The 17,817-nt window shown below is 47.6% G+C and overlaps 1 protein-coding gene across 2 annotated transcripts in view; it reads left to right on the top strand.

The window, feature by feature from the left end:
• PLXNA4 (plexin A4) overlaps positions 1 to 17,817 on the top strand; it is a 482,253-nt gene that overhangs the window by 396,904 nt on the left and 67,532 nt on the right. For both annotated transcript variants that reach the window (XM_006861144.1, XM_006861145.1), the window contains 4 exons: positions 3,999 to 4,095; positions 4,400 to 4,590; positions 9,813 to 9,964; positions 15,511 to 15,628. In XM_006861144.1, coding sequence (XP_006861206.1) covers positions 3,999 to 4,095; positions 4,400 to 4,590; positions 9,813 to 9,964; positions 15,511 to 15,628 — 558 coding nt within the window. The remainder of the gene's footprint in view (positions 1 to 3,998; positions 4,096 to 4,399; positions 4,591 to 9,812; positions 9,965 to 15,510; positions 15,629 to 17,817) is intronic.

Below are 17,817 nucleotides of genomic sequence, written 5' to 3'. Positions count from 1 at the left end.
CGCTTTTTGGAGACAGACCCTTAGCCAATCCTGGAGCCTGGGGGAGGAATTCATGGCAGGCTCACAGGACGCTGCTGGAGAGGGTATAAGTATGGGTATGAATGATCCACTTTAGACCAAAGCTCCAGATAATGCCAAGTGCTGCTAATAATAGTGCCTGGCACCCGGCTCTCAGCCACTGGCTGGCTGGCCCACTGACCACCAGGCCTGGGCTCTAGACCAGGACCCCACTCACCTAAGGCAGCCTCAATTTCCCGTGTACATGGTGGGAATATGGAGAGAGGGAAGGGAAGATGGCACGTCCTTTCTGACTTTACAACCACCGGGCCTGGCTCTGCCAGACCTTCTCTGCCCTGATGATGGACGCAGCACCTAGCCCAGCCTCGTGTGTACTGCCACCATGCTGTCGTTCCATTTCTTCTCTGAAATGAGAGAACATCAAGAAAATAAAAAGTCTTCACAACTGTGGAAATAAGCAACATCCTGATCAATGGGGAAGAGATCGGAGTCGGCAAGGATTTCACTTTGTTTGTGTCCATAATTAATACCCATGGAAGCAGCAGTCAAGTAATGAAATGCTATCTTGCTTTGGGCAAATATATCATTAAATTCCTAAAACAAACAAAGATGTCACTTTGAAGATTAAGGTGCACTTGGCCAAGCCATGGTGTTTTCAATCATCTTCTGTGCCTACGGCAGCCAGAAAATGAATAAGGAAGATGGAGGAATGGATGCCTTTGAATTGTGGTGTTGGCAAAGAACATTGGACATGCCATGGACCAGCAGAAGAACAAACAAAAATCTATCTTGGAGGAAGTATATCCAGAACGCTCCTTAGAAGGAAGGATGGTGAGGGATTGGACATGTTATCAGGAGGGACCAGTCCCTGGAGAAGGACTTCATGCTTGGCAAAGTTGATGGTCAGCAAAAAGAGGAAGGCCCTCAACGAGTTGAGTTGGCAGTGGCTGCAATGGTGGGCTCAAACATAGCAATGATTGTAAAGATGGCACAGGACTGGGCAGTGTTTTGTTGTACGTAGGGGCGCTATGAGTCAGGACTGACTTGACCACACCTAACAACAACAGTGAAAGAACTTTCCAGCAAAATCTCAGAGGTTGGGACAAGAGGAAAGTATGTTTAAGTAAGAGGCAGATCTCCTCTTATTTTGGAAGTTGGAGAAACTGAGGGTCACACTCACCCAAGGTAACAAATGCAGCTGTCCTTTTAAACCTGTCTTGTACTAGACATTGATGGACACACTTAACTTCCTGGTCTCTGGGAGCCAGGAACATGTCCTCCCTGGGCGCTGGGCTTTGTGCCGATTAACTACCTGCTGAGTACAGAGAGCTAGGAGTCCTGGTGTAGTGCTGTGGGCTAATGCGTCAGACTGCAAAGTCATTTGAACCACAGGGTTCGTGGTTCAAGCTCACCAGCTGCTCCTTGGAAACCCTATGCAGAGTCGCTATGGGTCAGAATTGACTAGAGGACACTTAACAACAACATATAAATGCTATGCACTGGTGAGCCCTGGGGGATGAGAACTGAGGCCCAAGCTCCTCAGGCCATCTGAAAAGGCTAAGAGCAGCCCCTCCATCCTGGACCTAGCATGAAGCCCCTAGAGGACAAGGGACAATGGGGGAACACCTGAGGTTAACAATTTCTATAATATTTCATATTAGGACCCCAGAAAGTAGAAAGTAAACAAGAAAGCAGTGCCCAGCATACTGGCTCCTTAAGGTTGTTTATATTCTCAGTTTTTTCCAAAGGGCAATTGCAGGTGTGCACAATACACACACCGAACACCTAAGAGCCCTCACATGCATGCATTCCCCATGTACAGAGTGCCCGACACACAAACACTCGGTAAATCGTTGTGATTCTCATTCCACATAAACATCACACAGGGAACACAGATACATTTCCACATAGCATCCCTGAGTGTACATACATGGAGGAAAACACACACAATATCTATGCACTTACGCTCTGTGCAACCACTGTGCTCAGCCCTGAAATAGAGGCTCACAGCCATCCTGGGAACACGAACTGTCTCTTAACCCCCACTTTACAAACGGGGAAGTGGAGGCATAAACCAGTTGTTCACACTCACACAGCTGGTAACTGGCAATGCCACTTACTGATGGTGTGTATGTGCACACAGATCACACAGATAAGTGCGTAGACCTCACAGATAAGCATACATATGGACATATTTGTACACACAGACACTCACACATGTATCCAGGGGCCTTCAGGTAAAAGCTGCAGGGTCTACTGATCTTTGGCCATCATGGCCCTGTGCAAACCTAAAGCTTCCACTTTAGGCCTGGGAGGCAGAAGTCCTGAGCTTGCCTCCACCGGTGTCCTCCCTAGAGGCCAGAGTGCCACCCACGTCCAGTGCCAGGAGTGCCCAGTGGTGCAAATGGTTAAGCACTCACTGCTAAGCAAAGGGTTAGAGGCTCAAGTCTACCCAGAGTCACGTCAGAATAAAGGCCTTGTGGTCTACCTCCAAAAACGCATCCCTTATAAACCCTGTGGAACAGTTCTACTCTGACACCCATGAGGTCACTGTGAATAGGAGTAAACTCAGCTGGAACTGGGAAGAAAAAAACCTGTGTGTGTGTGTGTGGGGGGGGGGGTGTCTGCTTTTAGCAAGCGCCCTAGTGCCCTGCAGAAGCCAAGATGCGGGTCCTACTTATGTTGGTCTGTGAGGGCAACACCTTGATCCATTCACCTTTGAGCACATTCTGTTACTCAGGAAGTCACCTGGACTCAAGGGTCATATCTTCTCCTATAGAAGGCTCTAAGAATATGCTACCCAGAGTCAGAGGTAGGAACCTACATGCCCCGAGACTCTCCCAGGACCTTTGTCCCCGATGATGTGTGACTGCCCCTGTGGCTGACTGAGGGAGACATCAAGTGTCCCCTGAAATATCTGTCAACAGCTCCACAGCCCAGCCTTCCCAATGTTTATCTCTAGGTTCAAAGAGCAGCTGATTCAGCAAACATAGCTTCAAACCCAGTCCCCCTTCTAATAGATGCAGATGATTCACATCAGCCCTTCTTCTGCAGAAAGGGTATCTAGTCCACTCCCGAAACCCCTACTCCCCCAGAGAATCTGGGCAACACCAGGTAGGGACTGAAAAGGTTCCAGGCCAACTAGGAGTCCCCTCCACCTGCCTTCCTTCTCGGGGGTTCTGAGCAGTGTCTGCCATCTGAAGGCAGATTGGGGTTCACATGCATGAGGATCCCCATACCCAGCACCCCAAAATGGCAGCCCCTCCTAGCTCCTAGCTGCCCAGTCCCTGGGCCTGGATCTAACAGGGCGCTGGGCAGAGCCTGACAAGCACCAGCAGGGAAGCAGGGCCTCAAGGGGTCTACAGGCAACCCCCGCTGGATGCCAACACCCCCTATGCTCCATGAGTGTCTGGGAGAGTCCCCTGGGGCTTCCTCAGGGTGTCGCCTTTAAACTCTCAATGAAGCCCAGTTTCTCACCTCTTAGTAAGGCTCCCTCTCTGTAATCTTCACCGCATAAGACTGTATCATCCTCCACAAGTCTTACATACATAAAGCCTTTACCTGAGCAGAAAATGACATCCAAAATAGTGCTCTTAAGTCAAAGCTGGCCAGAGATGCCCAGGGGTCAGGGAGGCAGTGGCTCCTCCCACAGTTCAGCTTTCTCAGGAAAGCCCCTCAGGGGACCAGCCCCCTTTGGAAACCAAGGGATTGAATGAGAAACTTACAAAACTCACTCCTTGAAGCAACATTCCAAATAGGGGCTAGCCAGGCCAGCTTCCTCCCTCCTGTATTTTCTAAACTTTCGCTTCCTACCCACTGCCATGGTGCCTTTTCTGACACACACACGCACACACACACGCACACAGAGGCACACATTCTTGGTATCCCCAGCCCCATGCCCTCCTAAGAGTCCTAGGCTGGATATGGGCCTTCCTCAGAACTACATGGCCAGCTCCCTTTCCTCCTCCCCTTGGCTCCAGTATTCCTATGAAGGCATGGAGATCAACAACCTGCCCGTGGAACTGATGGTTGTGTGGAATGGACACTTCAACATTGACAACCCAGCTCAGAACAAAGGTACAGAGCGCTGGCTGGGCCCTGGTGGGGAGACACGGAGGGGCAGGCGGCGGGCAGTTCAGCACTCTTTGGTCTCTGTCCCTGGGCCCCTACCTTTGACCACTTCTTCAGCCTTCTTCTTGCCACAGGCTGGTGGCTCATGTCTACCCTTGAAGTCCACTTCTCAGACCTGAAGTTTGCGTTTGGGCTGCTCTGTGTCCCAAGAGCTAAGGGGATGTGTCCTCACAGCCAAGGCTGGGACTTGGTGCCTTGTCCCACCTACCAAACTCTCCCATCCCCTCGTCCCTCTCCCCTTTGTCCACAGTGCACCTATACAAATGTGGAGCCATGCGTGAGAGCTGCGGGCTGTGCCTCAAGGCAGACCCCGACTTCGAGTGTGGCTGGTGCCAGAGCCAGGCTCAGTGCACCCTGCGTCAGCACTGCCCCATCCACGAGAGCCGGTGGCTGGAGCTGTCAGGTGCCAACAGCAAGTGCACGAACCCCCGAATCACAGAGGTGAGCTGTAGATCCCTCCCTGCCCGGGGAGGAGGCACTCAGGGAGGCAGCCCATGGTGTGGGCAGTGGTCATCCAAAGGTTCCAGGTGGACTCGGCTGGGGCAGAGGGGCTTGGCTGCCATACTGGGATCCCCATGTCAGCTGTTGGAGGCAACTAGAGTTCCTGCCACCTGTTCATTTGTCTAAGAATGTCTACAATGTGGCTGTGAAGTTCCACACTGTGCCCAGAAGTCAGCCAGGGAAGGCAGAGCCTGGCCCAGGGCATGGGGGGAAGGTGAGAAGATGAAAGAGGGCCCCTGGACACAAGCCCATGATGCAGAGACCCAGAAGGTGCATGACAGGGTTCAGCCTGCAGACATTCGGACCACAGAGAGCAGGGTTCCCATTCCAGCCCACAGCTCTGGGGTTGCCTTCCATGCCCTTCTCCCCAGAGATCAGAGATAAGCACTCAGCTCTCAGTCCAGCCCAGAAGAACTTCACTCTCCTCTTGCTCCTGGGTCACCATCCTCTGTTAAAATCATCACTCTGCATGTAGGGGCCAAGGGAATGTCAGCCCTGGGTGGCTCAGTGGGATAAGCATAAGGTGAGTGATTCAAGTGCACCCGGCACTCTATGGGAGAAAGAGAACAACAAGGCTATCTGCTCTCCTGAAGGTCTGGCAGCCTTGACAACCCGAAGGAGCAGTTCTCCTCTGTCCTATAATAAGCTTGTTGCAAACACTATTCATCGAACCTCCCGCGAAACTCACTGCTGTCAATCATTGCAACGGTCACACAGAACTCAGACACCATACTTAGAGTTACAGGGTTTGTTAGGAAACTTCTTGTTGTTGTTATGTGCTGTGGAGTCAGTTTTGACTCATAGCCACCTGGTATAGATAGGGTTTCCAAGGAATGAGCATTGAGGTTGAACCACCAACCTTGTGATTCAAACCAACGTTGCAGTCCAGTGCTTATCCTATAGCACCACACCAGGACTCACTCCATTAGGGAAGTTAACAGATTACAATTCAGGGTCAGAAATGCTCAGGGCACAGTTGTTCCAGTCAGCTGCTGATAAATGCTCACAGGACACAGTATCCCATCATAAGCCTCAGCCTAAAGGCACTGGGCTCTAGCTCCATGAGTCAGCACACCTAACTACCCCTCTTCCTGACAACAGTCCGTCAGCTTGACTTGCTCCGTGAGCTGGGAAGCCCACTGCTCAGCCTCGTGCTCTGGTTCTGCCGCCGCTGCTCCTCTGCCCCTCCTCCTTGTCCATTTTCTGTCCCTGAGTCAAGGAGGTCCAATGTGCAGGAATCCCAGGGTCCAAAGGACGTGCTCCAATCCTGATTTTTCTTCTCTGATGGTCGTGAAATTCTCCCCTCCTGCTTCTGAGATGGCTTGTTTTATACCCATGCTAGGGTTTCAAGTTTTAACAGTGACAGTGAGCTCTGCTAACATCCACAGCTGAATCCCGTCATCCTGTCAGCATCCTGTCAGCAGGGCAGAGACGTTGTTGGCTGGGCGTTACAGACCATGGCTAGAAGAGACATTAGATACTTCACTACACCACAGTTGTGATGGGTTGGAGATGAGTCAATGACAGTGGGTTTGGGAGGCTGTTTAGGTAACTCCTTCTCTTGGCCTCCACACCCCATGCTCCAGCAGTAGACCACCTAATGTTGTATCCCCCACCCCAGCAGCACCAGCATCCCTGGACACTCAGAAGAAGGACGAGACTGAACTGCAGGACTCTGTGTGGGTCTTTCAGCCACAACATCTGTCCACCGACTACACAGTGCTCAGCATGGAATAGGGACCCAGTACCTCTTAGCCATTGTGGATTCCAGATTACAGCAATGTCCTTAGTTGGAGGAGGAGAAAGAAGAGAATTAAAGAAAGGGGAACCTCAGTCCTGCCTCTGGGCCCCCAGTTTGGTGCAAAATTTCACAGATGTCCACATTACCCAATACCAAGACAATGACAGTCAGAGTAATATGCCGTATATTGGGGTAGATACTTCTAGCATGTGCACACCAATTGTCTCCATGGTCCTCATAGTAGATCAGTCATTATCCCCTTTCCATAGAGAGAGACCAATGTCCAGAGATGCTCACTAACTCTGAAGTGTGAATGGTGTTCTGCATCCAAGTTCTCCTGGCTCCTAGATTTGTGTTCTTCTCCACTGCACTGGAAAAGCTTATATTCCCTGAGGCCCTCACTCACCAATCGTACACCTGCACCAGGGATGTGTAAGAAGTAGGGCATGCCTGAGCAGAGCTGCCCCTGGGGTGGCCCTCCGAAAGTATCCACAGCTCAGCCTCTTCCTTCTTCACTTCCTTAGTTCTCTCAGCTCCTGCATCTGTCTATGGATGGATAGGAATCTCAACAGTGATCTCCAAGTGATGGGGGAGGTATCTACATATTTAACCCACAGCAGTATCTTGAGGGAGCCCTGGTGGTGCATCAGGCTAAGCGTTGGGTTGCTCACTGAAAGGTCAGCAGTTCACTCCCACCAGACACTCCGTGGAGAAAGATGAGGCAGTCGGCTTCTGTAAAGCTTACAACCTTGGAACCCTATGGTCTACTCTGTCCTATAGGGTTTGCTATGGGTCAGCAGTGATTCGACGGCAGTAGGTTTGGGTTTTTTGGTTTAATATCTTGAAGAGAGGGAGGTAGGTGCTCCCTCCACATACCTGACCACACATCCTCCCAGCCACACCCATCCGCCGCCCTTGGTGGAGTCTCTGTCTTGTCGGGCACCATCAAGCATGGCTGCCAATGGTGCGTGCTTGGCAGGTGGCGGGACTTGTTTTCTTCTTGGCCAGAGTCCCAGGGAATCACAGGGCAGAGATGGCAAATTGAACAAGTCTCCCCGAGTCTGGGGTTACTGATTGGCTCTTGCTGGCTTGGCCCTCTGGGGAATCAAGCAACCAAGTCCTGAGCCCCGGTTAAAGTGGTGGTGAGGGTGGTGCTGAGGCTGGTGTTCAGGAGATGTGATGTATGGGGACAGGTGGGCAGACATCTGGGAAGAATGGCTCACATCTGTCCACCTCCGTCTCACATAATCAGCCTGGATTTCCAAGAAACCTGTTTCCACCTCAGAGGGAGCACATGTGTGCAAACCTCATGCCCAAACTCACCCAAAAACCAACAATGAAAAAGGTTCAGTCGATTCTACCTCATGAGAAAGAGAAGAGAACTGCCCCATAGGGTTTCCAAGGCTGTCGTCTTTACAGAAGCAGATTCCACATCTTTCTCTCATAGAGCAGCTGAAGGGTTCAAACCATGGAACCTCTGGTTATCAACCAAATGCACTGCTATGCTACCATGCTCACAAACGTGTGTCTACACCAGAGGTGTACAAGAAACAGAAAGTGTCTCCACTTTGTAAGTGACCAACCAGCAAAGCGGCCCCTTGGAGACATCTCAGCCTGTTTCCTTTCCTGTCCCCATCTGTCACCCTCAGCCCAGGATGGAATGCTCAGTGGTGCGACAGCTGGAATTCTGAGAAGGGCTAGAGGAGAGCTGTCTGCTCCTTCATTTCAGATCCCACACACACACTGGTCAAGATTCAAGCACCAGTGTCCCAGCCACCCCAAATGAGAAATGTGTCCCACTGGTCTACTAGACACCAGGAGAGGCTGGCACCGAATGTGTTCTGCCATTGCAGTCTGCTGTGTGTGGGGGTGGGGGGTGGGGGTGGGGGTGTGTGATTAGATTGTGGATGACTGATGGATCCCAACATCTCAGTCATGGGTTTGGGACACCAATGGAGATTTCTTCAGTCATTTTGACCAGTGTATGCGAGTTAAGTCTTATTAGACCCATCTCCGTTAGAAATCACAGCAGATAGTGATGCCACAGGGCTGAGACAAGATGCTCGTGAAATTCTGAGGGCACTTGGACATTTATTGGCAAGGGATCAATGTGTGGTGCCGTTGAAGGACCTACAAAGAAGTAGGACTGCCCTACTGTCAGGATTTGGCAAAGAGAGGACTTGGTGGAGGAATGGGTAAGGGACCCGAGGCAGATTCTAGTGACTATTATCATGAAGGGAGTACATAGGATGCTTCGGAACATTGGTGGAGAGTGAGAGCATCGGCTAAAGGAGAGATAATGTTGGAGAAGCATCTTGACAGATGAGTTGGATTTCCATAGGTGTTGGCTAGGGGTTGCTATGGGGGTTTTCCCTTACTTGAGAGGGGAGTTTGCCTAAGCAAATGCCGAAAGGCATTAATCCTGACTTCCTCTTGACTATCCAATAGCACTGTAAATTTCTTCCCACTCCCTTGTCTCATCTATGAAATGGATGTGAACCAGGGGCTTTGAACACTACTCTGAAAACACCACACAACTCGGGGATACATCTCCAACAGACTTGGGAATAGGAACTCAAACAGATATGCATTCACCAGCATTCACTGCACTATTATTTACAGTAGCCAAATGTAGAAACAACCCAAGTGCCCATCAGCAGATGAATGGAGAAACAAAATGTGGTATATTTATGCGATGGAATATTATTCAGCCATAAAGAGAAATGAAATTCTTTTCATTTCAGGCTATGGCTTGAGTTAACCTTGTAAACATGATGCTGTATGAACTAAGTCACACACAAGGGCCAGATATTGTGTGATCCCAGAATAGACAAATACACAGATCAAAGCGTCTTCGTGGTTACAGGGGCTGGAAGAAAGGACAAGTGGAAGTTTATTGCTTAAGAAGTACTGAGTTTCAGATTCTTGTTGTTGTTAAGTGCTCATTAGTCCGTTCCAACTCATAGTGACCTTGTAGAGGGTTTCCTAGGAGCAACCGGTTAATTTGCATTGCTGACCTTGAGGTTCAAACCAACCTTACGGTCCATCGCTTATCCTACAGTGCCACACAGTTTCTGCCTGGGACAATGAAAACCTTAGGAAATGGATAGCATTAGGATTGCATAGTGTGGTGAATGGAATTAATGTCATTCAAATACATATAAATACACACAAAGATGATTAAAATGGCAATTTTTTGGTATATTTATTTTACTGCAAACATATATACACACAGAAACACGGATGTTGTACCAAAATCCACTACTGTCCACTGGTTCTCCCAGACCATGGGTACCTTGTGAAGTTGGACCCACCGGGACATCTTCCATCACAGATGGAGAAGAGTCAGGTGGCCTCTCCTTGTCCCAAAGGCGATGGCCACAGCACAGAGCCTGTCACATGATCTCGCTTCTTCCTCCAGGTCATCCCAGTGACGGGCCCCCGGGAAGGAGGCACCAGGGTCACCATCCGAGGGGAGAACCTGGGCATGGAATTCCGGGACATCGCCTCCCACGTCAAGGTAGCCGGCGTGGAGTGCAGCCCATTGGTGGACGGCTACATCCCTGCCGAGCAGTGAGTAGAGGGGACCCAAGACAAGGAGGAGAAAGTGGGAGGTGGTCTGAGAGCTTGTAGTAGAGGAAAGAGAAGGGTCCCTAACATGCTAGGGTGGGCAGAGGGGACTCCCACAACTCCCCAGCCCTGACCTAGCTAACTGCCACAATGAAAGGTGTGGAGAGAAGGGAAAAGACTGGGAGAAGTAATCGCCACCTATTTGAGGTATATGGTGGTAGAGGGGCAACAAAGCAAACTTAAAATCAGCATGAGAAACATGAGTTCAATTCCTCACCCCCATTCCCTCTGCTGTCCCCAACACCTCACTCATGTTCCTCCGTTTCTCCTGCCCCCTGATACCTCTATTAAAGAAGCTTATCGTGGGCCATTCTGCATGGGGCCTGACAATGAAACCTCACACCCACTCCCAGGCCTGTGGGGAATTAAATGATGTTTCTCTTGGGAGTCTACTGGTCCACCAAGCAGGCTTTCTATATGTCCTTGATCTCTAACCCAGAGGAGGTTCATGAGTGGTGTATAGCCTTGTGAATATGTAAACACAATTTTCCAGCCCAGCAAGTACACCTGTGAGGTGTGTACTGGCACAGTAGAATCTATATCCTGTACCGTCTTCGCCGCCTCCAAGAGTTACTGGCCTGTGGGCAGAAATTATTCAGTCTTTGCAAAATCCCTTTAGTGGGTCAGTGCAGTTTACACATCTGCTGGCTTGGATTTAGTGATTCTAAACCATCAATACTGCCATCTGCGATTCCTCCGAAGGGACGTAGAATCACCTAGAAGATTTAAGGCTTGGGTTGTTGTAGGATTCACCTCCCTTGTTCATCATCACTCGTTGACCAAAAGATCCTCTGTGGCTCCTTCAACAATCCATACCCTTCCTAGGACAAAATCTGTTGCCAAACACTGTGCTGAGGGGAACTTTCAAATCCAGGTTTATTAGATGAACAGTAACGCCAGGGAGGTATGCACTCCTTCCACCAACCAACCCTGCAAGATGAAAGGGCAGCATTTTCCCAGAGACAAAGCTCAGAAGGCAGGGAGGGGTAGGAAAAGAGGAAGAATGGAGAGGGAGGCACAGGGAGGAAGCCGGACGAGTGATGTCCCATTGTGGGGACTGCACTCACGGCACCAAACAAACTGTTTATGAATAGAAAATGGATTTGCTCTGGAAACTTTCACCCAAATCACAGTAAAAAGTTTTAAAAATAAGACATAATGCTGTACTGTGGAGCTACATAGCCAGATGGCAAAATCATCATGATAAAGCAACAGTGATTAAAATATCACGATACTCATTAGTTCAGTAGAATAAGATAAAACACCCAGAAAAAGAATCTTGATCTAGATGAATTCCATATATGAGAAAGAGAACATTTCAAATCAGTGAGGGAAGACCTTCCCATCTATTGTTGTTGTTGTTGTTAGGTGCCGTGTCGGTACCGACTCATGACTCATAGCAACCTTGTGCACAGCAGAACGAAACACTGCCCGATTCTGGGCCAACCTCACTACAGTTGCCACGCTTGAGTCCATCGATGCTGCCACTTGGCCAATGCATCTCGTTGGGGGTCTTCTTCTCTTTCCCATATAGGGTGGTGGTCAATTCCCAAAGGACAAATTAAGTCCTTCTTCCACACTGTACATCCAAATAAATTACAGATGGATTAAAGAGCCAAGTATACAAATGAAACTGTGAAAGGATTAGAAGAAAATGCAGGTGAGAATTTATTTGATTTCAAGAAAGGAAGGATGTTCTAAGGATTGTTGCAAAAGAAGAAACTATAATGGAAGAGATGAAGGGATTTGATTATATAAAATTTATGTGTCAGAAATCAGTACAAGCCAAATGAAAACAAGATTGATAAACTGGGAATATGGTTATGATCTGTTATAGTTCATAGATAACCTTTGTTCTTAACATATAAGTAGTTTTTGTAAATAAAAGGCAAATGTTAGAAAATGAGCAGAGAACAATAAATGAATAATTCGTAAGATATACAAATAAGATATTCCAAAAGTCATATAAAAATGACCATCAGTCATCATCAAAACGATGGGAAAAGATGTAGAGGCCTTGCTGTCGGACACAAGTAACAGGCAGATTCATGTGCTGTTGGTAGGAGGGTAAATTAGAAGGCCATCTGGAAATTTGGAACCAAAGTCTTAAACGCTTTCAGAACTTTCACTAAAGAAATAATCACAGTGCACTTCCATTTATTTGTAAGAATGTTCATTTGGGTCTTATTTATAACAGTGAAAAAGTAGAAGAGATTTACACGGTCAGAAAACTAGCCAATATCACTAGAGAAAAGGAAGACACAGAGATGCACACACATTGCAGACAACAAAGGTGGATATTGTTACATGCACACCCCTGTATTATCAGTAGTAACGAACATGAATCAACACGTAGAGCCTAGCAGAAAGGCAGAATGAACAGGTAGGAGTACGCAAAACTGACAACACTCATGACCATACATTTGATGGATGATAGTTCTGCATACCGATTTCTATGTGCTATAAAGATATCCATGCATATAATACAGCAAACAGAGGGCATAGGCATGCAAATTCCTGAGCCATAACAAATAAACAAGCAAGAACACCCACAGGAAATTAGTCAATTCAATAGAGTATTAGATATGCATAGGATAGCAAACTCCATGAGCGTTAAATCTGATATTATAGAAGCAGCATGGTCAGGCAAACACTCCAGGTATATTAAATAAGAATGCAGGCTACCAAGCAGAATACAGATTCCATATTAATGTTGTAAAAGAAAAGCAGGACTAAACAGGCGAATACCAAAATATTGACAATGCTACAGGTGCAGTTAGGGAACGTGATGGTTCTGAAAGATAAGTTCTGGACCATGAACCATAAGATCCGTGGTTTGAACCCACTAGCCACTCTGCAGGAAAAAGGTAAGGCTTTCTGCTCCTGCAAAGATGTACAGCCTCAAAAACTCTATCCAGGGTCGCTATGAGTCGGAACCAACTCAACGGCACTTAACAACAAGAAGGGGTGCGGTTGGGGTGGAGAGTTAACTGTTGGCTTTTATTTTTGCTGGTGATTGTGTTTTCACATACTTTAAAAAAAACAAAACTGATCACATAATTGTGATTTCTGGACAAAAGGTATCTACTTCTAGAATACCTTTTCCCAGAAGTTCTTTCAGAAAAACTCAAAACTCTGAAGCCATACCATCAAAGAAGAACCAATTTAACCACACAGATACTTCGTAAGCTTCAATCTGGCATAGGACATTATAAACAAAGTTGAAAGACTGCTGGCAAACTGGGGGAAATTGCCATATTTACAACAGAAAACAGTTATTACTCCTTTTCTGAAATCTCCTACAAGAAACCTAGTCCAGCAACAAAAGGCTGGGGGTTTGACAATGTGACCAGATAAGTAAAAGGAAAGGCTATCAAAGGTATGAATCATGAAATTTATATGAATTCTCCCCAGTCATCAAGGAAGTAAAAATATGAATCATCATGGGATATTTTTTTCTCTATTGGAAAATTTTCAAAAGCTTGCTAAGCTCTAGAGTTGGCAATAGAACCGGGTAATCTTCCTCATATATCTTGGATGGCAGTGCAGATTGGTACAGCTTTTTGGGCGCATGGATTGACTCTACCTAGCAAATGTTATCAAACGGGCTCAAGCATAACAATTATGAGAACGGTGCAGGACTGGGCAGTGTTTCGTTCTATTATGCATTGGTTCCCTATGAGTCAAAACCAACTGGAAACCAGCTCGATGACACCTAACAATTGAATGTTAAATATACAAACTGGTTTCCCAGCAATTTCTCTCCTTAGAACTCTATTCTAATAAATACACAATGCTTAAGGACATGTGTGTAAATTCATTTGTTTTGTAGAATTACTTGTTGTTGTTGTTAAGTACTGTCGAGTCTGTTCCGACTCATAGCGACCCTGTATAGGGTTTCCCAGGAGCAACTGGTGAACTTGAACCACCGACCTTGCAGTTCAAACCGACTTTGCAGTCCAGCACATTAGCCCACAGTGCTACACCAGGACTCCAGAGTTACTTAGAGTACGAGAAAAATGATCAATTAAGTGTCCATCAGAAGGAGAATAGGTAAATGCATAAAGGTGCCATCTTAATGGGGAATGTACCCAGAAGCTGCTGAAAGAATCCAGGAGGCCTGCGGATATGGTGGCAGGAAGGAGAAGCCATGCCTTGAATGGAAACAGCTGTGTTTAGAAGAGTACGTTATGTTTCAGTTTTCTTTTAAACATCATATGTATGTTTCTTTATATATGCATGTTTGTGTATAATTGTATTATGTGAATGTATATAGCATTTATGTTTATGTGTGTGTATATATAACATAAATATATGCACATGTGTGTGTGTATATATAAGTCTGGGAGGCTCTGTGTACCAAACTTTAGTCATTAGCTGTTACCACTGAGCCAATTCCGATTCCTAGCCACCCCATATGGCAGATGAGAACTGCCCCATAGGTGTGGCACTGTGGATTAATGCACTAGACTACAAAGTCAGTTTGCACCACAAGGTCGGAAGTTCAATCTCACCGACACGAAGGCACTTAACAACAGCAACTACATAGGGTTTGGGTTAGAAGTGAAGAAAGGAACACTGGCTTTTTGCTATCACACTTGTGTGTGTGTTTTGTTTTTTTTTTAGACCTAAAGGGTATGAATAAATTTTGCAATTAAAATTAAAAAAAATTTTTTTTTAAAGAGAACAGTGTGTAACTCCCTTGCCACTAGCAACTGAAAACCAAACTTACTGTGATCAAGGTGACTCAGAGTCACACCCCTGCGCTGTGGGAAAGAGTAGAACTGCCCCATAGGGTCCCAAGGCTGTTCCAATCTTTATGGAGTGATCGCCATACCTTTCTCCCTCAGATTCACTGGTGAGTTCAAACTGTGGAATTTGACCAAATATGAGAAGCCTTCAAAAAGTTCTTGGAAAACTTCCATTATCTTTTCATTCTATTTTCCATGACGTTTTTGAGGCCCCCTTGTATCTCTCTGCCTACCAGGAAGCTGGGCAGGAGCACAGGACACTGGAAATAGCAGCATAGATGTAAGGTCTCCTCCGAGGTCTGTGATGGACTTGCCGTGTGCCCTTGAGGATGTGGCTTTATCTCTTTGGACTCTGCTCGTTCCAGCCTCTCAGCTGTTTGGCTGGAACATTTCCTCCCTGTACCTGACAATTGGGAGTCATGGTGTGGTACTATAGGAAAAGTACTGGACCAGAAGGTAAATTTGAACCACAAGGTCAAGGTCAGTGGTTTAAACCCACACGCTGTTACTTGGAAATCCTATGCAGGGTTGCTATGAGTCAAAACCAATTAGATGGCATTTAACAACAGCAATTGACAACTGAGCAGGCTGGTCCTGACATAGGAGCTACCTGGGGTCAGAACACATGGACCCTGAGAACCAGGCAGAGCCACCCCTGCAGGCAGGATCGGTGGGGGGCTGAGGGTGAGGGCCCAGGGCACTATAGGAGGTCTTTGACTGTCCCCCTCCTCTCTACAGGATCGTGTGTGAGATGGGGGAGGCCAGGCCCAGCCAACATGCCGGCTTCGTGGAGATCTGTGTGGCTGTTTGTCGCCCCGAGTTCATGGCCCGCTCATCACAGCTCTACTATTTCATGGTGAGTTTTAGCCTCAGCACACTTCCGGTCGGGGCCTGACTGTGGTCATGCAGGGCCCTCTGGCCCTCTGTGGACTGACCCTGGGCAAGGGGCCTGCGCACTCAATTCCTGTGTGGGGCTGCATGTGCTCACAGGGAAGTGGGATTCTGCATGAGAACATCGGGGTGAATGGGGTGAATGTAGCTAATACTTTTCCTGTGCCTCATTTATTCATCTTTAAATGGAACCACAATGGCACCTACACTGTGGGGTTGTGTGAAAACGGCATAAAGCATGTGTTACTGCTGTCATTCCCTTCACAAATGACACAATTGTCACCATCCCTGTGTTGTCCGGGACTTGCCCTATATCCTCACACCCCATCACTCACACGCCTCCCCACTTCCGCACACTCTTACTCCCATCTGTGACCTCCTACATCACGCCTTGGGCCTCTGTACCCCACAGTTAGGCAGCACACTGCCCAGTCCAGTTCCCCTTGTCCTGCAACCTCCTCCCTGTCCCCTGAACTCTGCAGACCTCCTTCAAGCCCTCCCCTCTCCTCCAGCCTGGTCCCTCCATCCTTGCCCGGCCTCTGGGCACCCGGGATCTCCTAGTCATCTTCAAAACTATTTTGCCATCAGTTAATTTTTTATGTTCATGACCACTGTGATGGATAAGTTTCTCATCCTCTGGGTTGCTGTGAAAAGCCCGGAGCTAGTCTGTCCTGCTTGTCCATTGCTCTCACAGTCTGGTAACTTGGCCTTCTCTAGCTCCTTTCTCTGGCTGCCCCAAGCTGCCCCAACTCCTGTGTCTGTGACTGCCCAGAGCACTGGCCACCCCAATTGCATGGACGCGGTGTACTGACCCTACTGTCTCCCCTACTGTCTCATGCCGCTGCCCCTGCCCCCCTCTCACAGACCCAGAAAGAAGTCTTTGGAGATGAGGCCTAAGGAGTTTCAAGGTTTTGTAAACTGTGTGTGTTTATTTTTTAGAACAGTTCTAAGTTTACAGAAAAATTGTACAGAAAGTAGTTTTCAGCGACCTCTCTCCCCACTGCCTGGTTTCTCCTGCTGTCCACATCTTGCATTCCAGGAGTAAACATGTGACAACTGAGGAACTAATGTTGATCCCTGAAGAGTCCAGGGTTCACACTTTGTGATGGATGGTCCTGTGGGTTTAGACAAGTGCCTAATGTCATGTGTGTAAGGAGCTCTGGTAGTGTAGTGGTTACGAATCGGGCTGCAAACTGCAAGGTCAGCAGTTCGAAACTACCAGCTGTCCCGCGGGAGAAATATGAGGCTTTCTGCTCCCATAAGGATTTACAGCCTCGGAAACCCTGTGCAGGGTCACTGTGAGTCGGAACCGACTCCATGGCATTTAACAACAACAACAACCAATGCCATGTGTCTACCATGACAGGATCCTACACAAGTTTCACTGCCCTAAACATGGCCTGCTCATTTCTGTCCCCAAATTTCTGGTAACAATGTCAATTAGTAAGCAAGGTAAACTTGTGCTTACTTGCTAATCTGTAGTGAGTGATTTCACATTTCATTCACCACACTGAAGATGCTTCCTCTAGGTCTGACTGCCATCTGTCTCTCCCAACCCCACAGCTCCTCCTCAGCATCAGAGCCACTTTACAAATTTACAGTCCTTAACAGGGATGGAGTACCTACTCACCAAGGTAAGCACAGGCTTACTTGTGCTTACTTACTAATCTGTAGTGAACAGGTTCACATGTTTTTCACCGCATGGTGTGATGAAACCCATGTGAAATCATTCACTACAGGTTAGTACATAAGCACAAGTAAACTCTAGCTTACCTTAATTGTTAGGTAATCTGCGTCCCCAGTCTGGCAAAAACTCTGCTTTGTTACTACCTCTAGAATTCCACCTTTTCCAGGTTATATAGTTGGAATTCTGCAGTCTAGGGCATTTATGTCTTTGTTGTTGTTGTTAGGTGCCATCGAGTTGGTACAGACTCATAGTAACCCTATGCACAACAGAATGAAACATTGCCCGATTCTGGGCCAACCTCACTATTGTTGCCACACTTGAGCCCATTGATGCTGCCATGTTGCCAATCCATCTCGCTGGGGATCTTCTTTTTTTTCTCTGACCCTCCATCTTGTTGTTATGTGCCATGGAGTCAGTTCCGACTCATAGTGACCCTGTGCAGGGTTTCCGAGGCTGTAAAACTTTAC

Source organism: Chrysochloris asiatica, unplaced genomic scaffold (genome assembly GCF_000296735.1).
Source record: "Chrysochloris asiatica unplaced genomic scaffold, ChrAsi1.0 scaffold00041, whole genome shotgun sequence".
NCBI lineage: Eukaryota > Metazoa > Chordata > Mammalia > Afrosoricida > Chrysochloridae > Chrysochloris > Chrysochloris asiatica.
The sequence above is the reverse complement of the archived record's forward strand: the minus strand, read 5'-3'. Positions and strand labels throughout refer to the sequence as shown.